The sequence below is a fragment of the Venturia canescens genome, chromosome 8 (assembly GCF_019457755.1).
Source record: "Venturia canescens isolate UGA chromosome 8, ASM1945775v1, whole genome shotgun sequence".
NCBI classification, from domain to species: Eukaryota; Metazoa; Arthropoda; class Insecta; order Hymenoptera; family Ichneumonidae; genus Venturia; species Venturia canescens.
Genome location: NC_057428.1, coordinates 17,490,529 through 17,518,060, shown reverse-complemented (window position 1 = coordinate 17,518,060; position 27,532 = coordinate 17,490,529). Strand labels below are relative to the sequence as shown.

Genomic DNA, 27,532 nt, shown 5'->3' with positions numbered 1-27,532 from the left:
CGTTGTATAGTTATATGTGAAAATATACGTTGGCGTCATCGGGGTGAAGGAACTTTAAAGCCTTGCAGGTTGCTCGATTTTTTTCTCTCCTTCGCTCCGCTTACCATGAATGACGAGCGTTCCTGGACCCGGAGGAACAAAAAATAAGGAGAAGAAATATTGGCAAAACAAACATATTATGGAATGTTTTACGAGCCCTCCGCATTCGATTCTGATACGAAATAAGAGCACGTGAGAACATCACTTTTTTTACTGTCATATTTAAACTCCGCTTTATGCCAGAGTTTTCATGACAAGCTCGTCACCAAACAATCATCCTTCGAAATATTTTATGAGCTTTCACTCTCTGTATACATATATAAACTCTTTGAGAACTTGGAGAATTAAAGCGGGAGCTGAAATAATGGTAGTTAGTAAAACTCTTCAAATAAAGTAAATGTTTCAATGATCCAGCACTCTTTCGATCTTCGTATTGAGCGAACAACCAACTGGTCATTCCAACTGCATGTTTCCCGAAATAAACGAACTCATAACTTTTGCTTTTTTTTTTCACGTATACTCGAGGCAAGCAATAAAAGAAAAAGGACAATAAAAAAACAAAAAACAAAAAAAAACCCCGAATTTTAATGCACCTCACGAAAGTGTCACGAAAACTATTTTCCATTGGGGAACCTCATCACGTTTCGAGTGAGTCACGTGTACGAACGGTTTTACGTCCACTTCTTTAATTTACTTCAAATTTTTTTTTTTTCATCATCTTTTTTTCCCGAACGTTTAATCAAACGAGTCACGTTTCGTTTGCGAGGAACCGATGGCGATCAATCAAACTGTCGCAAATTTCGTCAAGTTGGATACGAATTGTTTTAATTATTGTTTTATTTAATCGCAATAGATCGAAAAAATGTGAAAAATGACGAGGAACGATGCGAGGACCAACAAAATTATATACGTGGATGATAATTAATAATTAATCCTTGATAGTCCCATCACCGAATTGTGACGTAACGGTCATTGGGGGTGTAATTCATCCCACTCACTTTGGAAGTCAATGAATAGTTGAAAAACTTTAAAAATAAAATAAAATAAAAATACCACAGCGTATTTTCAACTCTTAAGACAACGACCATGACGATTTTATTTTATTTGGGCAATTTAATATTTATAAAAACGCAGAAAAAATATGACTTTTCTTTTTACAAAAAATTATGACGAAATCATAGTTTTCAGTTAAAAAAAAAAAAAAAAATCAAACCGTTTTGTCAGTATCATCTTTCAGGTGGGAATGGTTGAATTTTTGACCGTTGCATAAAAGTATATTTATTGTAACATCTGAAGTGCGAGTTTCATCCGATAAAATGACACGCAAAATTTTTCGTATTTAATTATACATCATTACATAATTATTGTTGAAAATGTTTTCAAAATATTTCAAAATTACGAAAAATTGAAAATTCGTGATATTTTTTATTCCCTCCCGAACCCACAATTGATTTTTCTCGACTGGTCGTCGATCTCAGATTACACGCCATCTTGCAGTTTCAAACAATAACGATGGGCTCTCCACTAGAAGTTTCAAACTCCCAACAGGGAGTGCCGCAAGTCCCATATTTAAAAAAATTGTATTATATTTTAAGGGTTGAACAAAAAAAAATAATAAAAAGTGGACGAGACGAGTAAAAAAAAAGCGATAAAGTCCATGATTGAAAAAGCTTTTAATGTTTTTTAGATAAACTAAACAACAAAGGGAAACCAGAGAGTCGAAAATGCAATTTGCAGTGTAAAGAAAGAAAGTTGATCCAACTTTGATATGAATTGAAAAGAAAAAGCGTGCAAAATGATTATACAAAGCTTGATAAAATAATAATTTTCAATGAGAAAAAAAACGAGGAATGGTTTTTGGAATGTCGTCGATTTTCCGGATGCCAAATCTTTTTTTGGGTCGAGACGAGCGTGGGAGGTATCCGCACGTGGCTACAATGATATTTAGAGCGAAATCCCGGTATAGCTCGAGGCTGAGGCTAAGAACGTTTCAATACATTGTGCCCCTAGTTATTGCATCACTTCGATTCCCAGCTAATTGCTCTACCGGGAAAAGGAATTGGACTCGTAACTTCCGGTCTAAAGTAACCGACTAAAATTTTGCAAACTCTACGAGTATTCGATATTCCCATAACGACAAGCTTAAACGAACGTACGAGAGTGCAATCAATTTAGAATGCCCCTACGTCAGGTTTTCAATGAACCTTAAAAATCTTTTTTTCAACTTGACGTCGAGCATACGTCAGAATTTTTACGCCACGAAAAGCCCATTTAACCATAGATCGTGGAACGGTTTCGAGTACACCACGTGCGAGTAGATTGAATTTCATTTTTTCAATAACATTATTATAATTTAATTTAACTCACAAATTATTGAGGATCGCTCAATCGCATAAACGGGCTTATAATATTCTAATAAACTGGTGTGATTAAAAAAAAACACGCAGCAGCTTTCAGCATCCCACTTGAGTTGAAATAGAGCAAAATTTTTTGAATCGGGTTCTACTGCGATGAGATTGAACCAAAACTGTGAAAATTTTTTTCAGCCAACAAAGTATTGATTATGATGGACAGCAATTAGTCGATGAAGTGAGTTGTCCCCTTAATTAATACCGACTTGCCGCAGTAAACAATCAATTCGATATAAAACGACGGGATTCGATTTTGATGATCGGTAGAATTGAAGAATTCCTTGAGAAACAAATTACACAGGGGTTGGAAAAATCGGTCTGAAAACGTACGGATAATTTCGAAAAAAAAAAAAAAAACTTGACGTGGCACCGCGAAGTTTTGCATTGACAAGTGAATTTTTCTGCAAATTGTCATTATTGTGAAGTGTACTCTCTAAAATGACGAAACGACTTGGCCACCACGTTTCGAATCGAACTGGTATGCAATACGATTAATTTCGATCTAGCTTATGCGAGAAGTGTTCCAATCGTCTCAACTCACTGATGACAACGAATAATAGCTGGTAATTCGATACCAAATAAATAAAACTACACGACAAAAGATCAGAAAACGAAATTTCATTTGTAAGACGATTCTGAATTTCCCGTTATATCAAACACGAGGTTGTCAACTGTCCGCGTACGGCTTTAACCTCAAAACGAGCCCGAGGCTAAAAATCGCATGTGTCCGTTGCAAACTTGCTGGATGCACCTCCTCTCACGGTCGGCAATCCCAAATTTAATAGAACAGACCAAAATTTTGCATTTTCTAATCCATCGTAGTTATGTTCCACACGAAGTTTCGATAAATTAACGTCTCACGTTATCAAGAACTTCGATAGCCTTGAATATTCGTTGAAAATAAAATTCCTCGCGATAAAAAACTCAAATATAAGACAATATATCGAAGGTCCCATAGTCGAATATTTCTAGTATGTATTCAAAAAACTGAATAAAGATATGTCAAGTTAGGTTCTGAAGTCAGGCTAAGCGACCTGCGAGCACGGGTTAGTATATCTGTGTAGACACACAGCTGTGTATATACGCACGAGACGAATAAAACTTTCCGTTCGTCGACGAAATAATGTTAGAAAGATGAAAAAAAAGTTAGTTACTTGCATGCTGTCAGCGGATATAACCTCGCCGGAAAATCGCTGGGCAAGCTCGATTCCCAAACGCGATTTTCCCGAGCCAGTTGCACCGAGAATCACGAGAATAGGCACACGCGGCATTACCATCGTGCAAAACGTTCCACCATTACTGTCAGCGAGAGACGAAGAGACGGGGTAGGCGCATGCGCTCTCACTTTCATGCCTGGCGCTACGATCGTTCCTACTGTTTGGAACGCACGACGTGAGCGCGCGAGTAGGACAAATGCTGCCACAAAGCGTTGATGGAGTGAGACACCAAGCAATAAAATACGGCACAGCTACGATTTGAACGAATCCTTCATTGTTTACATCGAGTTCTCTCAAATAACGCTTTATTTACTTTTACTTTTCGATTTCGATGGCAACAGATGAAACCAAAACAATAACGTAGCCAATATTATTGCGTTTTCTTCTATCCGTACGACTTTGGTTGTTGATTTGACGATGTCATACGTTCCACAGGCAACACTTTGTTCTTTTCTCCCATTTGACGTCAAAAATTCAACATATGTAAATAAAAGTGGGAAAAAAAATGTATAGACACTTGCGTTACTAGATTTAGAGACGCGGCGGCGTCTTGATACCAAATATGAAGAAGAAAAAGTTTGACAAGGCAAGTGAAAACGTGCAACGTATCTCTCTATACTCAATGACTCAAGATTTTGGCCGGTTTCCCCTGACTTGTGAAGTTTAATTAAGTGGTCGCTATTTACAGAAAATTAATCCGATGAAAAGAGTTAAACTCCCGTAAGATAATGGGATGAATGGACTTTCGGTGATAACATTTTTTGAAGAATACAGAAAAACCGTAACGTACGGAAAATTGATGTGAACTGACCACAGTTTCAGCATGAAATATGTTCAGGGCTAAAACCAGGGTTCGAGAATTTTCGAGGAATAGTGGGCGACTTTATATTCTTTATTCTTTGTTATTTTGCGTATTGAATCATTGAAACCCGGATTCGCTTTTCCAGTGCTTAGGAAACGACAGTGTCAGAATTGTAATTCGAAAACAAAAAAACTATTCATTTTGGCTCTAAAAGTTTTCGTTCAAGCGTAGTCTTCGCGCTGTCAATTTTACGTGGCTAACCTAAGTCTATAGGTTCAGAGTGGAAGAAAAGTCGTGATTAATGGGAAAAAATGGACCCTCCTCGAATGTAAAATGATAGCGGAGAGGCGATTTTTTGAGTTTTACAAAAGCGACGGACGGACCTTAAATTTCGTGCGTTATTGAGAGGTTCGATAGCGAAATATTTTTCTAACTCGCTGGGCGATAGTCGAGAAGAGTTGGGATAGAAAAAACCAGAGAAAAAAAAACTCGCCCGAACTGCTAATTTATCGGTGTCGTTTATTTTCTTATCACCACGACGTGTTTTAACATATTTTTTATGGCTTTCCCACGCCGTGGCGGGAAGGTCTGGCTCGAAATTACTTCCGGCATCGAGAGAAATAAAATTAAGAAAAGAGAAAAAAAATAATTACAATAATTATCTCTAATGAACATAGACGCACGGTTCCAACGAACTCGTAATTCTTTCCAGCCGTTAAAAATTCATTAATAATTCGGTCCCGTATGAAACAAAAGTGAATCATCGTACTTTTATAATCAAACTTATGAATAATTCATCGAAATTTATACGAACCTTCTCGTCCCCCTCGATTATTCGTTGTCAATCACTCCTTCACTGACTCGATATCATTTAAATTAGCATTAAATTCGAGTCGTAATAATGCCGACTTTCGTTTTTTTTTGTACTTACCACTTGAATAATTCGTTATCGTAATTGACAGCGAGGTTGCCCGAAAAATTTTCCAAAATAGAAACGGTAGGGATTGTGAAAAAGTTGAAAAAAAAAATCTCATGGCACGGGAAGAATGAAACGACGATTTTCAGATATTACAGTGTTTTTATTAATATAATAAGATACTTGGAAATATAAATGTCAAGGAACTTTCAGACCCTCTATTATTTCTTTTAAATGTAATAAATCTAAAGAAAAACGTCGAAGCGGAGAAAGAAAAGTTGAGAAAATTTTCGTGTTTTTCTCCATTTTTTTCATCACGATAAAACGATAGGGAAATTCCTGAATATCTGTTAGTTAAAAAAAAGACGCGTGTTCCTTACAGTGAAAATGTTGGGATGCTTATCAAAATGGATCTCGAAATGAGCTGTTTCGAAGTTCCATATGCGGCGTTTCCTTTCACAACGAGCTCGCAAAAGTGAAGACGAACGCACATAACCTCAAACACACACCTCCGAGCGCGCAGCGCTCGCAAACCTTGCCAAATATACATATTTTTGTTCACAAATATATATAATATAGATATATTCGTCCCCAAATACACGTTTATGTATTTATTTGTATGACTATACATACACGTATAGATGCGTATAAACAAGAGAAATTGAGGAATGATTCGCAAGTTGGCGTCGTCGTGAATCCGGCCGACGAATTTACGCCCACTTCCGACTCACCTCGAGATGTGACTCGAACCAAAACCGTGCAGCGAGCGATGATCCAATTCACCTCGCAGTCACTCCAATTTTTCAACAGTACTTGTATTTTTATTCTTTAATCTGTAATGCTTATTAGCGCCTAAAAAAAACATCTCGAGTCTCGAGCATGTTATCTACGGGAGCACTGTTGACGGGTGTTACGAAGTCCGTCAGAGGGCTCTTGTTATACACATTCGTTAGAAAGAATCAAAACGTTTTTTCCGTGTCAAAACATCCGACGCAGAACAAAATGCGAGAAATGTTGGTTTCTTTGATAGGCAGTTTTCTGTAAATTTACGTGTAAAATTGAAAAAAACGTCTCGATTCATAGTGAATCCGGTGCGGACTCTGAAACAGCTATCGGACACTTGAAATTTTTCGTGCATCGGTGTAAAAAAAAATATCAAAGTGTTCAACAGGCCAACGGTTTAAGTACACAATCGTTTTATTCTTGCTTGGAATCGTTCTTTCTCGGATTTAATAGTGATAGTGAATCGTGGTGTTCAACCAGCACTTGTCAATTTCTTTCCTAATTTTTCGCTTTTCTTCCCCTCACTTTCTAACGTAACTTTCACCCGTTCTCTTTCTCTCATTCGCTCGCACACGCGCACGCGCACAGACACACTCGCATTTACGAAGGGTCGATCTCTCGTTTTTCGTCCTTATTTTGGCTCGCTCATACAAAAGAAAACACTCGTCCAAAGGAACAAAAACGTAGTACGCTTGTTTGGCATTTCTCGAAAAATTCCGTCGACATTTTGCTTCTGTTGCCCGATTTTTACCATTTTTATTGTTTCTTTCTTCGCTTTTGTTTTGTTTTGTTTTGTTTTTTTTTTTTCCATTTTGGTGTCGTTTTCTTTCTTCATTCTCTTTTAAGTTTTCTACAATCGTGCAAAACGTGGGCGAGAAGTATGTATTATATCAATACTACAAATTGATAAAGGATCGCAAGTTGTAGAGACTTACAAATGTATATATAATATATATATTCTTAACGGTTAGCCTTAATAAACGTTTGCAGCGTACAAATAGATACGAGCTCTTCTCTCCTGCGTATAATATTAAATATTACAATAAATCCTTTATCGTTAGGTTGAAAAGAAAAATAAATCATTAAATGTGCCACCATTTCGTTTATATCACCGCTTTCTTTTTTTCTATTTCTTTTCTTCGTTGGCTCTAAGCGCAGATTTCATTTTATATCGTTAATATTTTTGTTTACAGACGTGTAACGTGTGTCTGTGTAATGTGTGAAGATTTTTTTTTTTTCAAAGACAAAGCCTCGACGCGGAGAAAGTATTTACTTTTTCCTTGAACAGAGTAGCTCATTTCATTATCTTTTGTTTTTGTTATTGTTTTTTTTTCTTTTTCTTTTTTTTTTTTTTAGTTTTTTCAATATTTTTTTGATCAATCTTGTATTGCTCTATCTCAAGTAGGTACAATGGATCGCGGGTCGGTTTAAATTAATCCGGATTCAAATGCAACGTTGTCGATTAAGTACATTCATTTTTTTTTTTCATACAATATTTTTTATTCTTTATAAATTTCTGTGCGTCAATTTGTTTTCAGAGAATTTTATCATTGTTTTTTGACGAGTGTAGCAATTTTTGAATGATTCAGAATAATATGTGTCCTCGATAATAATTGTTACGGAGGTTTTTTCTTCTTCATTTTTATTCCGGACAATTCAACCTCCCGTTAAAGCGGCTAAGTCTCTACGGTTATTATTTTTGTTTCTTTGTCCCAAAGATGCAGCGAAGCCACCTTTTTTTTTTCTACAGGCGAAACAAAAGACATGTTTTCATTTCTTTCGCATGCACTCTCTATTTTCTGAATTGTTTTTCATGAAAAAATAAGAGATTCTATACGTTTGTTTATATCGCCAATCGAGCATATCGTTTATTATTACGAATTTCAACACCGCAATATCACCGCAAGTGTCGTTTTCTTCACTATTTCTCTATTCATTTATGCAACGAGTTCGATCCTAAAACGTTCTCGTAATTTTGTTTCTTATCGAAGGGAATTTATTTTTATCTATTTTTCGTTTGTTTTCTCTTATAAAACCTCTTAGAAATCTTCTTTTGTTTCACCTTTTGCTTCTTTATTATTCTTTTGTTTTTCTTTTATTTCACGATTTATTCAGCAAATTTGCCCGTTTCGTTCTCCATCTCTCGTAACGTATAAAAATAAATTGGGTTAAATAAAAAATATTTGATCTTCTCTGAATAAAAAACCTAACGTATCGTCTCTAATTCTATCATTACTGCTATCATTAATATTCTCATTATCGTTATTATTATTATTATTATTATTAGTGTTATTATTATTCATGAAAATTTTGCCTCAAGGGGGTTTCCCTGTTCTTTTGCGGTCTCCTTTTCTCTCCATTTTATGTATTCGGTTTAATTTTTATTCTCGTACTTGTATAAGCGCCTATCGTCTTATGAAACACTCGAAGCATCGCGTTATTTCCATTTCGTTTATCATTAGGGTTTCGTAAAGGCTAAATATTATCGTTATTGGTTTTTATCGTACACGTTAGATAAGCGAACAGCACTTAACATTCCATATATATAAATATGTATATATATATATATATATGTTATGTTTGTGTTTCCGTCCCCATCAAGCCTCGTTGCAATATGGAAGAATTTTGAAAAAAAAAATCAAGCAGTCTTTCAATCGATGGTGCAAAATAATTTGAGAAGAAATCCAAAAAAAAAAGGCTTCAAAAACATAAGAAAAGACCGCAAAATTCGATCTCATAAAAATTCGTTCGAACGGTAGTCAGGCCTAGCAACGAAACGTCAAAGAAGAAAAAAAAAAAGAAAAAAAAAGAAGAAATAACTGGAAGGCGAAGGGAAGAAAAGAAAAAAAACGTAATATTCAAACATCATTGTTTTCTTTTATTCAACTACGAACGATCGAAGACTTAAAAGCTGAAAAAATAATAATAAAAAAAAAACGAGAAATATAACTTGCCGAAGAGTGAAAAATAAAAATCATAATAATGAAAAACGAAATAAACATTATCAATAAAGGTAATTAAATGCGCCGCTTATCAATGAACTGTTGGGTAAAAAATATAGACGCCGATACCTAAATTCTCGATTAGCAGATTTCGTCGGATTCGCGAGAAAAACAAAAAAAAAACGCAGCAACGACGAAAAAGTCATAAACTTTATCGTCCGTTTGTTTACCGATAATATTTTTTTAAATTTTTTCCCCCATTTTTAAATCTATAATCTATTATTTTTAATGTCTATGTGGCTAACAGGTACGTTTGCACTCTTTATAATGACGACGACGGCCCTCCCTCTTCGCCGTCTCTTATTTTCTTATTTATTTATTTTTTTCTTTTGCTTCTCTCGTTTTCGTAAATTGTATCAGTAGTTAAAACAAAAATAAAAACGAACAAAAATTTCCTGAGGTAAAATTCTCCCCGTCTTTCGAGCGTCTTCCTCCTTCACCCAAAATCTTCGCTTGCTTGTACACAACGTGCGTATAAATCGTGTATATAACCAGAACTACGTATTTTCATTCATCTCTGTCATCGATCATTTTTTTTCCAGCGTTTTTATAATTTTTGTTGTTCTTTTCATTCAAAAATGATTTCCCAAAGTTATTCGAAATTGTAAAACTCGCCACAAATTTTACCGGTTAAAAGCTACATTGCGACACGGACGCAAATCCAGAAATAGAGAGAGAGAGAGAGAGAGAGAGAGAGAGAGAGAGAGAGACAATGGCGCGCCGTCATTTACTATTATGTATTTTTCACTTCGTAAACACCGTGTTTCGAGGGACGAATTTAATTTCTCTTTTCGACCGAGAATTCGTCACCGGCAAAGCTTTCGCGGTTTCTTGAGCGATGGTCCGCGATAAAAAAAATGTAAATAAAGTACATGTGTACGGGGGATTGAAACGGAGGAGAAAAAAAAACATTGCTTCGGGAGATTAGACAGAGCGAGAGAGAAAGAGATTTTTTTTCAAAATGTTCATTTCGCGCTATCGGCGCACCAAAATAGTAAAGAAAATACGAAAATTTCGTCTCAACTCGACCTTGAGTGGTCTTCAATGGGTACATTCCCGCGCGTTCGTCGCCGAATTCTTAAATCTCCGTTTAAATATTTTGCCTCGAATACGAAGATAAACTTCGCAAGGTTCACTCTCGTCTTCGGTGTGAAATCCGTTGTGTACTATCCTTCGACAGGAGAAGAGAGCGCGCGAGTGCGAGGCGAAGAGAGATTTCTTGGAACTGAGAAAAAAGGGGGAGAAAGATATTTCTCTGATACCGATGAAATTTCGACGTCGCTCCAAATGTATTTAGGGCTCGAAGAAGCGTTTTCGAAATTCTTTCGCATTCCCACGTTTCCGGTAAACTTTTAAAGATCAATTAAACTCCATGAGGTGAGAGAAAAAATGTGTGTGTGTGTGTGTGTGAAAAAGAAAACGAAAAACAAAAAACCAACAAATTTTTCTGACAGTTCCAATTCGTTTGTTTTCATTGATGTATTTTTTTTTCGAATTGTTTGTAGCACAGGCGGCTTCGAAGCAATTTTTTAAATTGCGATCAACCTGGCCAGGCAAAGATTTGAACAGCAAAAAATTGCACTGGCTGAACCGAGCGATTTTTTCTCACACGAAACGTCCTTGGACTCGATAATCATATATACATATATGTTTATAAAATTATAAACGGAGACCCATTTTTTGTTTTACGTCAGTATCGAACCGGCTTAATTAGTCGTCGGTGTGCAACGATATGCACGCGCACGTTTTGCACGACGATAAATTCACGAGAGCCGTCTTCTCCTCGAGTTATTATTGGTAAATTTTTTTACCTGCTCGTTTTCTCTCTCTCTCTCTCTTTCTCTCATCCTACTTGCATCTCAATTCATTCAACTTCCCTCGAATAAATTCGCCCACTCTATCCTCCCTACAATTTATTTATTCCCCCTCCCCTCTCAGTTTTCCCCCCTCGGGAGACGTTATTCTTCTCCCTCTCTCTCTCTCCCGAAGAGTTTTTTTATTCTTAAATTTATTATTCACCCGTCTTTCCGCTACTCTATTGTGTGGCTACCTGGAGTTTCCTGTTTAGCCTGCATTGCTATTGTATTTTTCTCCAATCTTCCTCTCTTTTTCTCTCCCTCCCTTTCTTTTCTTCCCCCCTCGTCGTTTCCCATTCCCTTTATTTTTATTTCTTCTCTTATTTTTCTCTCCTCGCAACGTAGCGATGTTTAAGCGATTAATCGAATACTGTTACCTACAAATTTAATGAACACATTATTTTTCTTCGTCCTGTACTATTTTTTTTTATTATTTTTTTTTTTTATTTCTTTTATATTTTTTTTTATCCAATATTTCTTGCATGATTTCGTTTTCGTCTCTCCGTTCGCCACCACTGCTCGCCACTACTCTCCGTCTCCTCTCTTTTCCCGTACGATTACACAATTAAATCGCGACTCCCACCGAAAACCAATCTCGAGCAACGTCCAATAATCAATTTCTCTTATATCTCAAATAATATATAATTCATAAATCGAACAAAATCTTTTTATAATCGTTTCAATAGAAAAATCGAACAAACAAACTAAAAACGTTGAATAAACCAACTTCCACGCTTCGTCTGCTGCTCGCATTAGAGACATTTCGCAATCTGCATTAATAGAACGTCAAATTATATCGATATAAACCTATTCAATTATCAATAATAATTATAGTAGTAATTATAATAAACATAGTTATAATAAAGTCGTATCAAGAATAAATCAAAGCAATGGTACAATCAATTAAAATGATATAACAATATAATAAGATTATTATCACGCTAACTCTTTCCTTTTTTCCCTTCATTTCAATTGTTTCATTTTCATTTCTTCCGTTCTCTGCACCAATTTTATTCATTATCATCATTATTCCAAATCAATAATTACTTATTTTCTGCGTTTTTCTTTTTTCGTTTTTTTCCATCAATCAACCTCCGGAACTTTCAAATTATATATATATATATATATAACATACATATATATATATATACTTATTGTATAAACTTAGATATATAATTTTTACATGCACATATACATATATAAATGTATATATGTATAATGTAAGTATAAAAACTTTTTGTTTTTGTTTTATATACACTATGTATACGCGTTAAAAATGTGTCATTTGGACAGAGAAATGAACATTAATCACCAAGTGGCAGGAAAGATCGGAAGGATTCGTGCGAGGCAAGTGCACTTTCAGGGTCTTCAACCGAGATATTACAATGACTTCCGGTAATATTCATGCTTATTCCTTCACTTTACCGACTCTTCTTCCCCGTTTACTTTTTCACAATATCTTATTGCCCTCGGACTCATTTCTTCCCTTTGGTTGTTTCATGCACTCGCACTTGCTCTCGCGAAGAATCTCTTCTTCTCCTTCCTCGTGAGGGGCAATCCCCTTCCGGTTTGCCACGCAACGATAAACCGAAAGGAGAAAAAAGAAAAAAAAAAAAACTTGTAATCCGTTCATTCGCGTGTAATCGAGACGATTCTTTCGTTCGATTTGTTATTTTGTTTTTTATGGAACAAAGAACTAAACGAAGCGTAAAAACTATCGTTGTAATTATCATAATATGATAGAAATTATAATAAAAAATAATAGTAATAATAATATTATTAATAATAATAATGACAAAAAATTCGAAACGTGGAAAAAACGAACGAACAATGGCAAAACTGTTTTCTCTTTTGTTTCAATAGCGAGTATCGTGGCATGTTTATTTTATTTTATTTTTTTTAATTGTTTATTTTTGTATTGTATTTAGTCTACGCCCCGTGGGGCTCATCTCATTTCCTAAAACGAGAAATTTTTCTTCGGGAGTACGAGGCGCGTCGAGTTTCGGGTGTGAGGGTAAATAAAGAAAATGGAAAATTCTTTCGTCGATATAGGATATTCGCACAGCGAATTTTTTAGCTCTCCTCATTCCTAACCGTTTTCACTTCTGTTTTAATTCTAACTCTAAATCCTATCACGTGGAAGTTAGTTAGGTCGAAGAAGAATTTGTGAGTTTGGTTTATGTTTGTTTGTTTGTTTATTTATTTTTGTTTTTGTTTATTTTTTATGAAAAGTGGAAAAATTGAAAATTCATTGAAAATGAAAAAGATGGAAGGTTGGCAGATTTGAATTGACGAAACGGGGTTGTCCGAGGTTGAAAAAGTCTTCTGTCATTATTTTAGGTCGATTATTTTCTCATCTTCCCATCGTTTCACTATTTCCTAACTACGTTTCTTTCATTCTTCGTAGAAAATATATTTCTACATTTATATTCGCGCGCGCGCGCGCGCGCGCGCGCGCGTGTGTGTGTGTGTGTGTGTGAGTGTGTGTGTGTGTGTGTGTGTGTGTGTGTGTGTGTGTGTGTGTGTGTGTGTGTGTGTGTGTGTGTGTGTGTGTGTGTGTGTGTGTGTGTGTGTGTGTGTGTGTGTGTATTATACGTGTATCATTATAAACTTATTTGTTTATTAAATAGGCTATAGTTTGTGAATTCGTGCCAAGCAACGATCTTCGTCGTGTAGAAAAAATATATAGGCGACTCACGGTGACTTGGTTAACGGCTTTACTTTTTCTTTTATTATTCCCATTACTATTTTCCCTCTACCAATCATTTCTATCGTGGAAACGTATTTTTTTTCCCCCTCGAAATTTCCACGGACAACCGAGTTCGAAGCAATCAATATTCTCCTTTGAATATTCGTCACGGAGACGAGTACAAAAGGTGATTTTCTCGAAAAATTTGAAACGATCCAATTCTTCCGTATTATTTTCGCTTACTCTTTTGTTTTTGGGTTTTTCCCGAAAGTGATGATGAAATTGAAGAAAAAAATGTGAAGCAATCGATTCATAGCTTAGCCTAGGTAAAGCATCGTAATAATATTACCTCGAATAAACTTTTTTTCCGGTCCTTAAGAAAGCCCTATCTCGATGATTACACATTCGTTATCTATCGTACATTATCATCATTATCAATATTATTATTATCATTATCGTTATTATTTTTAAAGCGATGAATAATCCTGAAGCACAAGATTTTCTTGTTTTTTCTTCCTTCCCTTCCTCCTCGTTTTCCTCTTCTCATTGATAATAAGCAATATTTGCTTCTCATTATGAAAAATCACGAATCAACAATTTTTTTCTCTCTCTCTCTCTCTCTCTCTCTGCCTCCATCTTCATTTCCGCTCTTTCCCACTACCTTCCGCACTACAAACGATCGATCGTAAAAGAAAAAAATAATAATAATAGTAATAGTAAATCGCCCCACGTTTCTGCGTCTATACAGCATGAAAAAAATGTTTGTTTCTTTTCGTATTCTCTTATTTTTTTCCCCATTTTCTTTTAAAAACAAGCGAGTATCGGAGCTTTACATAAGTGTGAATTTTTTCTTCCTCTTTCATCTATGTACATTAGCGCGTAAAATATATATATATATATGTATATTTATGGGTGGGTCGATGTGTGGTTCGTATGCAAGTGTGCGACCGTTTGACGTTAACGCTGAAACGAACAATCGCGACAAACCGGTCTGTCCGGAGACTCGTGGAATTTCCTCGTTTTCTCACGTAGTTTCTTCATTTCTTTTGTCTTATTTCCTTCCACTTTTCTCGAAGATAGATCGCGAGATTAGCCAAATAATACAGGCAGCTCATCGCGTCCCTCGCGTGCGTTATTTTTCACTGAAAACCGTGCCCTTTTTTCGTACTTTGTCGGGCTTTTTCTTCACGGGTGTGATTGGAAAGAAAACATAAGAAAAATTTCCAATCGCATAAAAAAATAGCGAAATTTCGGATGAAAGAAAATACGAAGAAATGCGCAATCGAAATAAAAACTTTTCAATTAATCGCGATGGCTAAACGAAAATGTTTATTTTTTCTCCTCGTTCCTTTTTCTCACTCTCCGTATTCGAGAGGCGGAAAAACAGATGTAACACACTCGAAACGAGGGATTTTGAATTTTCACACGAGCTTTTTCCTTCGCCCTGAAATCAAGCCAGGGCAGTTTTGGGGGATCATTGGAAAGAGTCTGTTCTTAACGGGTCCTTTTGTTTTTTCAAGGATCGGGGGGAGGAAAAGACTCTCAACGAGTCATGGCTAAACTTCTTCTGAGTTGACTGAGCCTCGCTCGGAGCCTCTCTTGTCGTCTTTTCATTTCGATGACTTTAGCGCTCGTGGCTCGATCGATTTCCGTCAATTTATCACAGTAAATAGCCGCCTGCCTTAAAATTGCGACTTTCGGGGCCTTCTCTTTGTCCTCGATTTCCGGTACGAGCAAACGCAAATCCTCGAAGGCATTCCTCAGCTCTATTCGCCTCTGGCGTTCCATATTGTTGTGCAAACTTCGTTTTTCCGTGTCTGGCTCGTCGTCCGACGACGAGCTCCTCGACGTTCCTGGCGCGCTCGCCCCCGCGCTCGTTTGCAGTGTTCCAATCGGCGATGACGATTTCAACGGTGACGTGACTGGCGTCGGTGGAGCATTGTTTTTCGTTACTTTCGAACGGCTCTGATAGGGTCGATGCTTCGCGCGTTTCGTCGGTCTCGAGTCGTTCGGTGCGCTACGTTTTCGCGGAGTACCATTCGAGGGTGGCCGACCACGGGGCCGTGGCGCCGTCACGGGTTTCTCCTTCAGGGCGCTCTTTACCGTCAATTGAAAATGTTGTTGATCCGCTATGCTGGGATACGTTGGCAACGCCGCGGGTCTGCATGGCTTCTCGAACGTCACCACGTCGATTTCCTCCTCTGTAACATTGATAGAAACAAAAAAACATCATTATAACATTCGACGTTGGTGATCGATTCGACATGGGGTGGGAGCTCGCGGTTCGTCAGCCAGACATTTCTTGGGACTCGGTTGAACGGATGAAGCAGTGCAAACTTCGATTGCATCCATTTTCCAAAATATTTCTGAACCTGCGATTATCCACCGAGTGTCCCAACTCTGTGAACGACGCGGACCGTGGCGCGTTATTGTAAAACAGTCTTCGCTCGTGTGAGTGCTAACGTCAAAAGCGATAAGCTCGTATCACCCGCCAAGTTTCGCCTCGTGTCACGAGAGCCGGAAGTGGCTCGTCGTACGGTGAAGAGGCTCGCGTAAAACTGTATTTATATGCTCATGCGTATGGATATAAGCGATGATTATAGCTCGGGCCTGAGACAACGCAGGAGGTGCGGGTATAGAAGAAGGAAAAAGCGAAGCGAGCTGCATTCGACCTTGTCCCGGTTGTAACGAGGTCAGGAATCCCCGAGCGTGCGCGCGCGCGCGCGCATAACTCGATATCATTTTCATTCGGGGTGCGGACAAAGAGAATACGAGGAAAGCGTTTTATTTGGTTGGCTCTCGGCTTTGTTCGACGACGTCGAGGCATCGCGCGTATCGATTTAGCAAAAGGGCAGAGACCCCGCATAAGTTCGGCTTTTAAATAGCCCCCCCGCCCGGCCCGCGCAAAAAGGAAACAAAAGAGCACCCTCGCGTGTGTTTGCAGGTGGGCTGAACGCGTCCATGAAAAATAGAGAGCGAGTCAATGGGGTTCGATTTGCTCGCGAAGCTTTGTTCGACGACCTTAATGACCGCGACTCGAGCAAATTCACTCTCTCATGACTTAAAATGTGCAGGATCTTTCCCATTTGCGCGTATACAGATAAATGTCGTCGTGTCGCGTAGAACCGAACAAAACACGTAGATGCCAAGTCGCGGGGAGCCGAGCCCCGAAGATGGTCGTCATCAAGGCATGCTTAAGCGTGCGTGACCCATGCTGATTTTGTCCTTGCTTTTATAATAGTACAAATGCGATACACGTGCCCGAGATAGCGCGTACGCACCGGGTGAGGGTTCAATGGACTTTTGACGCAACGATTATTGTTTATTATATACATACATGATAGATAAAGGGCATTCCAAGCCAAATCGACCAGTTTATTATCTTTTTCTGCTGTACCGGAGGAATCTTTTGCGTGACTGGGAAATAGCGGTTAATTTTAAAAAATGGGGTTGTTTTTGTTTCAAGTGAATTTAATTTTATCGAATATTTGCGAGAAAAAAAAATGAAATTTTTCCAACGATTGCTGATTTTTGTTTTGATAATTATCATTGTTTTTTAACTTTTAAGATCCTCGGTACATTTGATTGTAATGGAAAAAAACGAATTTAAAGCGAAAAGATTCCACTTCGGAAATTTCGAAGTTTCTTATGGAGAAGAGAAAAAAAAATCCAATGCCAATCATCCCAAATTTTCGTTTTTCATCTAAATTGTAACAAAAAACATTGAAGATGGGTTTGTATGATATTTTGATATTTTTTTTCTGAAAAGTACATTCGAAGACAAAACTCGTTTTGGAAAACTTCCCAATTAGTCGATTTTCGAAAGGGTTACGTCACTGTGAACAAAAATAACACAATTTTTGTTTGAAAAATTCATAACCGTCTTCGAGTCGGGAGAAAAAAATTTGAAAAATTCTGAAAAATTTCTTTGGTACAGTGGAAAAAGATGAAAAGATTTTCCGCGAATTCGAAAGCGATCGGGTTCAAAAGTGGTCGATTTGGCCTGGAATGCCCCATAAATGTGTGCCTCGTCAACGCCCGGACTCAACCCATTTAATTTAGTCCCAAGACTACGAATTACCTTCATTATACTCCAATGACCGATTTCGTCATTTGCTTATCTGACTATTCGTTCATCGTACTTTATTCTCTCATTGTTATTAAAGTATTGCTCGATGCCACTCGGAAATTGATTACAAGGCCGAGTTTTTAATCAACGAGTGCGTATGCGATTTCTGGATAGACTTCCGGGAGCTGGTAGTTGCCAATCGAGCTGAAAATCCGCGGGAATCTTTTCGCCAAACGAATTTCTAGAATGGCTTTTTCCGAGTGAAAAAAAAAAATTTCTCAGAAAGTGAATTTTCAAGCAACAGAATTCATTGGGATTCTTGGATTACTGAAAACTCAGCCGGACGCTGAGGAACTTTGCACCGGTTTTGTTCAATCGATTTATCTCCATTCCTATGGCAATGGAATTTTCGAATTTTCTCGCTCATTTATCGTGTAACGTTCGAAGAGTAAAACGGGGAGAGCGTCTCTCGGTGTAATTAGTCAAGAAATTAAAATTTTTCAAACTTGTTGAAGAGAGAGAGCGAAGAAAAAAATGGGACAGGATGGTGCCGCAAAATGTTCATAAATTAATGTCCCGGAGCAGTTTCGTACGCCGTTCGATAGCGATGCTCCTCCGAGAGAGAAAGAAAAGGGATCGCAAGGTGAAGGGAAAAAGTAGTGAGACCCCACGTGGTCGTAATTTGGCAACGACTCGGAAGAGCTCCGATGGGGAAACCCATATTTCGAGAGCACTAAAACGAGGGGGTGGTACATGTGCGTGTGTCTTTATGAAGAGTGTCAACACACAAAGGGGCGTAATTGAGGATAACACTCGATGAAAAAAATGCGAGGGGAAGGTCGTTTCAGCCGTCTCTATGCCTTTTTTCTGTTACGTGCAAATATAAATGTATATAGAAAAAGAGAGAGAGAGAGAGACAGGAGAAAATGCGAACGAGGGGAATCCCGGAAGTATAAAACTTTAGTGACGCCGGGACGAGTTGGCTGTGACCGAAGACGGGAGTGAAATGAATGTTGTATACGCGTGCACAGAACGCCACGCTCGTACGTTTTAGAAAAATAGTAGCGCGAGTGAGTGAGTCACGCGAGGAAAAAAATGACACGAAACCCGTAAAATTCATTGATAATTTATGGCTCGGGGTAACGAGCCATGAACCGAGCGGGAGTCATCGAACGAATCATGGAAATTCGCGTCGACTTAATCCCCGTTTAAGTAGTCGTTAATTGCATAGTGGCTGAAAGACAGCGAATATTTTCGAGCCGCATTTTCATCAGACTTTCTCCGGAATAAAAACAAGTTGACGAAACTGATAAGCGCCTTTTTAGGAGAGAATTAAAAGACGAAAATTAAGAGTTACGAGAATGAAGGAAAAAGCAGCGAGGAACAGAGCGAGGGTGATGCACGAGGATCCGAGGGTGGCCGCATTCCCTTTACGTCTGTATATATAATGTAGCACATGAGTGTGTGTATAAGCCTGTAGCCGGGGTCAACGTCAACGTTCTCTCGGGCAGCACGTGCAGAGTCGCGTAAGAGCGACCTTGGAAGTTCAATGCTCCCTCCCCCTGTCGTATCACTTCCCTGTGTATATATATTGCACTATATACTTGATCATTTATATATAAGCTCGTCCGTATGTATCGAGTTTATATAGATGCACGCATAGGAGTTTCGTCGTCCTACATAACGACGACGAGATGATATTGAAGTTTCCATCGTTGGAAAACAACGGAATCGAAATTTTTTCAAACTTGTCACGCCAGATTTTTTATTCCATAGATCAGTTGGAATGGTTATAGAAATGAGATGCACCAAGTTTGGCATCGTTAACAGGCCTTAAAATGCAGTTACAAAAAAATCGGGGAAAATCTCAGGTCGCCGGACATGAGGGTTTTTTGAAATTTTTTTTCATTTCGTATTACGATCGGAGTAATTGTAGAATAACTCAGTAAATATCGATCGAATCGCGATTTGGCGAATGTCAGCCCAACGGCAATAAAAAAACACACACGTTTTGAGCTTTATTGCATCCAAATCGATCATGAAATGAAGGAGAAAGAAGCTTTTAAAAATTCATTGAAAAAAATTATCGACATTGGTTTATCACATCGGTGGACACGTCGAAGCCCCGGACTCGCTGCGAGCGTGTGGATATTGAAATTTTGGAGAAGATAGAGTGAAAGGGAGCTAAAATAACTGGAGAAAAAAACAGCGAAGGAAGATGCGAAATTTTCAATAATGCTGGTAAAATTTTCTTTTTTTTTTCAATTCGACTGTTTATCTATGTCTACCGCTTTTTCAAGCGAGAACCCAGCAGTCTTCACTGCCGGAGAGTTCAACTTATGATGAACTACCCAGCGATGAAAATCGTTGGACATTTAGAGAACGAAAATCGTTCTTTTGTATAAACAACATGAATTGTTTATTTATTTTTACCGCTTTTTCGAGCGAGAACCCAACAGTCTTCACTGCTGGCGAGTTCAATTGACTTTGAACCACCCAACGATATAAATCGCTGGAGATGTACGAAGAACTATCCTTCTTTTGTATAAACAACAAGGATTGTTTATTTATTTTTACCGCTTTTTCGAGCGAGAACCCAACAGTCTTCACTGCTGGAGAGTTCAATTGACTTTGAACCACCCAACGATAAAAATCGCTGGAGATGTACGAAGAACTATCGTTCTTTTGTATAAACAACATGAATTGGTTATTTTTTTTTACCGCTTTTTCAGGCGAGAACCAGCAGTCTCTACTGCTTGAGTGGCTGTCATGCACCACACACCCACACCTGTCAAATGTCATCCATCGGATTTCTAGTATGCATCCATTACGTAACCTTGAAACCTCGTGCGGTAACTCTTTTGAGGTACTGCACGATATGCGAAATAAAAAAATAGCGTAAACCATAGGGCGGGTCTCGAAAATTTTCGAAATCTTCAACCCCCTTAAACCGTACTTTCCGGTCACTCAATTTCTTTGATTTTCTTTTCTTACTACATTTGGATCCAACCTAACTATGTGGGAAATAAAAAAAAGCGAAACCCATATCGTGGGTGATAAAAATTGTTCAATAATTCAACTTCCTCAATTCATATTTTTCGGTTGTTCAAGGTCTGCCAAACTTTGTGCATCTTATTTCTATAACCATTCGAACTGACCTATGGAATAAAAAAGCTGGCGTGACAACTTTGAAAAAATTTCGATTTCGTTGTTTTCCAACGATGGTAACTTCAACATCATAGGATATTCTTATCCAATACGATCGTACCCTCCTCGTTACTGACCCAAAACGGTGCGAGCCCAAGAAATTCAGTGGTCCAGGTGCCAGAGCACGTTACCAGAAATCTTACCGTTGATCTTGGACGATTCTTCATATGCTATATTGATATAATTGATTAAAAAAACAAAAAAAAATTTTAAAAAAATCGTTTTCGTTAGTCGTTGAATCCTTGATAAAGTTTGGGGGTGGAATTGAAAAATTGATCGTATTGCCAACGAATTAATATCGTTTTGCCTTTAACGCAATGACCTTCTTCAGACAAGACCTCAGCGTTGTTGCGGGTGGGGGAGCAGAAGCTTCGAACTTTGTCAGCCAAAACGATGAACAGTATTGTGATTGAATACAGTATTGCCAGAAATTCTCTTTCTTTCAGCCATAGTTGAATAAACTCTTTGCTCGGTGATTTTATTTTGCAATTTATACGTAACATCGTTTCGGTCAGTGTGTTTAAATACTCAGTGATGGGGTTGTCGTAATGATGAAAGAAAACGTCGTCCATTATACTCGTGGCCAGAAAATAATGTAAATCATTGACCGGCGATCTCCGTGCGCAAATTTGAAAATCAAGCTGCGCAAAAAGTCACGACTATCTCGTTTGTTTTATTCATTATATATTCTCCTTAAACTGGGCATTTCGATTGATTTTAACTTGAAAATCTTTGAAATCTTAAAATTTCAGTGATAGTATGAACAAGTATGGGAATTGATCACAAATCTGGAGTCCTCAAAAAATCACAAACTTACGAAAATGTAGTCAACGATATTCCCTTTGTCGTCGTATCGGAATATCAAGTTGTTTACCCATACGTCGCCATGATTGAACGCGTTGAATTCGTTTCCTTTCGGCACGCTTGTCCCAATGTACTTTCGACAACTTTTTGTCCAATCGTGCTACTCTTCATCATTGATTTTCGTAAGAGATACGCACCTAACTTCGAGTTCTGGCCGGTTTTGCACTTCGGCTGTCGATATTTCGAAATCCTTCGTAACGAACTCTATCACCGAATTGATGGTGTTTTTGTCAGCCTGTTTGGCTTCGTCAAGTTTTTGATAAAATTTTATGAAATTCGGGTCCTTTGTAATGAAATTCAAATAATGTGTGACAAAATAACGAAAACGATTGAAGTGGGGATGAAATGACTTTGGAATTTTATCAACGACTGTTCTCGTACCTTTTCGTAAAGTGCTACGGAGCTAGCATGAAATTTGGCTAATCCTTTGAGGACGAGACTCGAACGATCGAGGTCAAGCCCGACCCGTCGTTTGGCAACATGAAATCCTGCAGCTACCATATCTTCGAGTACTAAAAACGAATGATTTCCAAGTTGTGTGTATAAAACTCCTGGACTCAGACGAAAGTCTTTTTCGTTTAAAATCTCGTGCATTTTCACCAGAGTGCTTCGCATCATTTCGATTTCTGCCTTGAATTCGTTTTGGGCGACATCCTTTTTTTGTTTTCATTCGAACAAAAAAAACGATCGCTTTCAACGTTGAACATTGCCAGAAACTGCTCTCTTATTCAAGATTTTCGATTTTAACGATAATTTGAAAATTCAAAAGAAGAGGGAAGCTTCTCGAAATCATCGACGTTCATTGAATAAAAAAAAATATTTTTCATAGAAGTGAATTCACAAAGCTTTGACAATAATCATACGAGTTCGTTTTGATTCAATGATACCTTGACGAATGCGTTTTCTTACCGGATGATCAGGAAGCCCGCCATGTTTAAAAGCAACTTTGAAAACTAAGTATTTATTTTCGGCTACTTTGCGTCCAGTCGGACCGCGCGTCAACTCGACGCGGACTCGTAAAACATCACTCATGAAATTTTCACCCCGTGCCACCGCAGCTTCCGACATGATACTCCGTATTTTAATGGTCTGTTCGGTTCGGATTGGGAGCGTCGGTGGAAAAACGTCATTGAAGTGTCAATGCGCACATGGATCAAGAAGTCGATTATTCTTGAATCATATCGTCATCAATATTTCACAATCAAGTCCTTTCTTAAGGGCGTGCAATGGCACATTTCGCGAATGTTTATTAGTACTTACTGCATTAACCTTTAAAGTGCACACCTCTGCCATCAACTTATCCGTGAACACTGGGTCAATGTGAGCCATAGCGTTTTCGCATCGTTATATCTCCGTAAATATGCATTTTTTTCTGTAGAGACTTTTTTTGTAGTTAAGTGTCCATATTTTATGGCTGCAATTGGTTGTTTTCGTAAAAACGAAAATTTAATGCCAAAATATTTGCTTAAAGTGGAGCATGTATTTCGTGGCAAAAACGGCGAAAGAAAAACGTATGGGTCAAAACGACCCAGTGCGCACTTTAAGGGTTAAAGTACAAAGTATTATATAAAACTAAATGGTCTCTTCAGTATATACAAATGGTCTCTTCGGTTCGGATTCGGAGCGTCGGTGGTAAAACGTCATTGAAGCGTCAATGCACACATGGATTGCAAAGAAGTCAATCAAGTCCCTTCTGAAGGGCGTGCAAGGGCGCATTTCCCGAATGTTTGTTCGTACTTACTTCATTAAGTACGAAGTATCACGTCGGAAGCTGCGGTGGCACGGGGTGAAAATTTCATGAGTGATGTTTTACGAGTCCGCGTCGAGTTGACGCGCGGTCCGTCTGGACGCAAAGTAACCGAAAATAAATACTTGGTTATCAAAGTTGCTTTTAAACAAGGCGGTCTTCCTGATCATCCGGTAAGAAAACGCATTCGTCAAGGTATCATTGAATCAAAACGAACTCGTATGATTATTGTCAAAGCTTTGTGAATTCACTTCTATGAAAAATATTTTTTTTTTATTCAATGAACGTCGATGATTTCGAGAAGCTTCCCTCTTCTTTTGAACTTTCAAATTATCGTTAAAATCGAAAATCTTGAATAAGAGAGCAGTTTCTGGCAATGTTCAACGTTGAAAGCGATCGTTTTTTTTTGTTCGAATGAAAACAAAAAAAGGATGTCGCCCAAAACGAATTCAAGGCAGAAATCGAAATGATGCGAAGCACTCTGGTGAAAATGCACGAGATTTTAAACGAAAAAGACTATCGTCTGAGTCCAGGAGTTTTATACACACAACTTGGAAATCATTCGTTTTTAGTACTCGAAGATATGGTAGCTGCAGGATTTCATGTTGCCAAACGACGGGTTGGGCTTGACCTCGATCGTTCGAGTCTCGTCCTCAAAGGATTAGCCAAATTTCATGCTAGCTCCGTAGCACTTTACGAAAAGGTACGAGAACAGTCGTTGATAAAATTCCAAAGTCATTTCATCCCCACTTCAATCGTTTTCGTTATTTTGTCACACATTATTCGAATTTCATTACAAAGGACCCGAATTTCATAAAATTTTATCAAAAACTTGACGAAGCCAAACAGGCTGACAAAAACACCATCAATTTGGTGGTAGAGTTCGTTACGAAGGACTTCGAAATATTCGCAGCCGAAGTGCAAAACCGGCCAGAACTCGAAGTTAGGTGCGTATCTCTTACGAAAATAAATGATGAAGAGTAGCACGATTGGAAAAAAAGTTGTCGAAAGTACATTGGGACAAGCGTGCCGAAAGGAAACGAATTCAACGCGTTCAATCGTGGCGACGTGTGCGTAAACAACTTGATGTTCCGATACGACGACAAAGGGAATATCGTTGACTACATTTTCGTAAGTTTGTGATTTTTTGAGGACTCCAGATTTGTGATCAATTCCCATACGTGTTCATACTATCACTGAAATTTTAAGATTTCAAAGATTTTCAAGTTAAAATCAATCAAAATGCCCAGTTTAAGGAGAATATATAATGAATAAAACAAACGAGATAGTCGTGACTTTTTGCGCAGCTTGATTTTCAAATTTGCGCACGGAGATCGCCGGTCAATGATTTACATTATTTTCTGGCCACGAGTATAATGGACGACGTTTTCTTTCATCATTACGACGACCCCATCACTGAGTATTTAAACACACTGACCGAAACGATGTTACGTATAAATTGCAAAATAAAATCACCGAGCAAAGAGTTTATTCAACTATGGCTGAAAGAAAGAGAATTTCTGGCAATACTGTATTCAATCATAATACTGTTCATCGTTTTGGCTGACAAAGTTCGAAGCTTCTGCTCCCCCACCCGCAACGACGCTGAGGTCTTGTCTGAAGAAGGTCATTGCGTTGAAGGCAAAACGATATTAATTCGTTGGCAATACGATCAATTTTTCAATTCCACCCCCAAACTTTATCAAGGATTCAACGATTAACGAAAACGATTTTTTTTTTAATTTTTTTTTGTTTTTTTAATCAATTATATCAATAGAGCATATGAAGAATCGTCCAAAATCAACGGTAAGATTTCTGGTAACGTGCTCTGGCACCTGGACCACTGAATTTCTTGGGCTCGCACCGTTTTGGGTCAGTAACGAGGAGGGTACGATCTTATTGGATAAGAATATCCTATGATGTTGAAGTTACCATCGTTGGAAAACAACGAAATCGAAATTTTTTCAAAGTTGTCACGCCAGCTTTTTTATTCCATAGGTCAGTTCGAATGGTTATAGAAATAAGATGCACAAAGTTTGGCAGACCTTGAACAACCGGAAAATATGAATTGAGGAAGTTGAATTATTGAACAATTTTTATCACCCACCCTATGGGTTACGCTTTTTTTTTTATTTCCCACATAGTTAGGTTGGATCCAAATGTAGTAAGAAAAGAAAATCAAAGAAATTGAGTGACCGGAAAGTACGGTTTAAGGGGGTTGAAGATTTCGAAAATTTTCGAGACCCGCCCTATGGTTTACGCTATTTTTTTTATTTCGCATATCATTAAAAGGCCTTAGAATGCAGTTACGAAAAATCAGGGAGCGGGCTCAGGTAGCCGGAAATCACGGTTCAAGGCGGTTCAAGCCAGAGGAGAGGATGACTTTTATTTCGACTCTTCACTCGACACTGCACCACAATTTTTCTCATTTTCTTGACGCCCTCGAACGCTCGTTATTCTTTTCTTTCATTGTCGCGCGATGGTACCTCGACGTGTGGCACTGTCGAATGGAGGAATCTGGGTTTTCAGTGTGAATGGATCGGGGTCGATGCGAAATCGATTTTAGTCGAATTGACCCGGAGACCGGGAAGCTGTTCGAATAAAAAGTCGATCAAGAATCATCCGCGAATGCGCATCTCTTCGGACACCAGCGAGAATCGAAGGGAGAAGAAAAATCATTTGACGAACGTGGAGCGATGGAAAAATCGATTTTTTCCTGTCGAATGGGACGGGAAATACGAACCGGGAAACTAGCATCTCGAGATATTTTTGTTATCGTCGTCTCAAGGCGTGACGAGCCAATGTACCGCAATGTGCGATGTTCCACTCCCACACGAGTCGACGTCCACCCACGCGGATATCGCTTTAATGCACAGAGAGTTTGTCTGATTCATCTCCTCCTGCAACTCGCACAGACTCCTCCTGTCCTAGATACAACGCTCGAAGGAAGTTCCTACACGTGTGTATGCAAATTAAACCGAGACCCGCGGGAATAAACTCTATATAATATTCTTCCTTTTTTCGACGTTTTAATGAATACGGGCGAGTTCGATGCACGAGGAAATGGTTACCGGATGAATTAAGCATTAAATAGCCCAACTTCTCGCACTGCTTTTTCATCGAATCTTCTCATCTCAAAATATAGCAACAATTCTCGGATTTTCAATAGAAAATACGAGAAAATGATGATGAAAAAAAAAATCAATTGAAAGCGCTCGCCCTCGTTGTTTTGCGTGAATATTCATTCGTGTCGATGGTTTTGCAAAAATTTGCTTAAAAAGCATTCCTTGGAGACACTTTCGAATGATTCTCTCTCTCTCTCTCTGTTTTCTTCTTCGATACTCTCTCGATCGATTTTGCAGACGCTGTTCTCACAGCTTTTCACGTGTCTCGACATGAAGTTATGAGAGAAACGATAATCATCGGATGCAATAAAGCTTACGAAAGGAGCGCGCGCGAGAGTCCCCGTCGTAATTCGTTTTATTAATAACGTACACGCGTTATTTCACATCGTGTAATTAATTCTGGAATAATTATCGGCACAAGTGAGGCGAAGTCTCATTGACTTTCCAACTAATTAAATAATTCGCATATATACGGAGCATTTAGACGTTTGAAACGAGGCTCTCACCCTCGAATAAATATTGAGAGAAAACGCAGATACGAGGGCGAGAAAAGGCGACAAAAGATTGTTCGATAATTCTCGCGGGCGTCGCTGCCTTTTTGAGAATACTCGCAGCAGGATTCTCTTGAATAAATATCGCTGAGAATGCCTGCGACGGTTTTATGTTCGTTGCTGGACGATGCCGAAAAACTCGCGGAGACGCACTGAATAATTGTCGCAATCAGAGACGCGTCGGTAAACAAGAGAAAAGCTGATAAGGGGGCCGATAAGAATGATGATTTTTTCGAATCGGAGATTTCGTTATG

General features: G+C 38.3%; 3 protein-coding genes across 4 annotated transcripts in view; 1 reads left to right on the top strand and 2 right to left on the bottom strand.

Annotated features, from left to right (window-relative positions):
• LOC122415145 (tRNA dimethylallyltransferase) overlaps positions 1 to 3,754 on the bottom strand; it is an 86,197-nt gene extending 82,443 nt beyond the window's left edge. Inside the window, exon 1 of one of the 2 annotated variants that reach the window (XM_043427039.1) lies at positions 3,605 to 3,754. In XM_043427039.1, coding sequence (XP_043282974.1) covers positions 3,605 to 3,727 — 123 coding nt within the window. In that variant the 5' untranslated portion in view covers positions 3,728 to 3,754. The remainder of the gene's footprint in view (positions 1 to 3,604) is intronic. The other variant, XM_043427040.1, reaches the window with a different exon arrangement.
• Positions 1 to 27,532, top strand: part of LOC122415254 (uncharacterized) — a 179,796-nt gene that overhangs the window by 95,207 nt on the left and 57,057 nt on the right. The window lies entirely within an intron of this gene.
• The window catches only part of LOC122415144 (myc protein), a 31,676-nt gene continuing 16,305 nt past the window's right edge, over positions 12,162 to 27,532 (bottom strand). Inside the window, exon 3 of the mRNA XM_043427038.1 lies at positions 12,162 to 15,916. Within this exon, the coding sequence (XP_043282973.1) occupies positions 15,258 to 15,916 (659 nt within the window). The 3' untranslated portion in view covers positions 12,162 to 15,257. The remainder of the gene's footprint in view (positions 15,917 to 27,532) is intronic.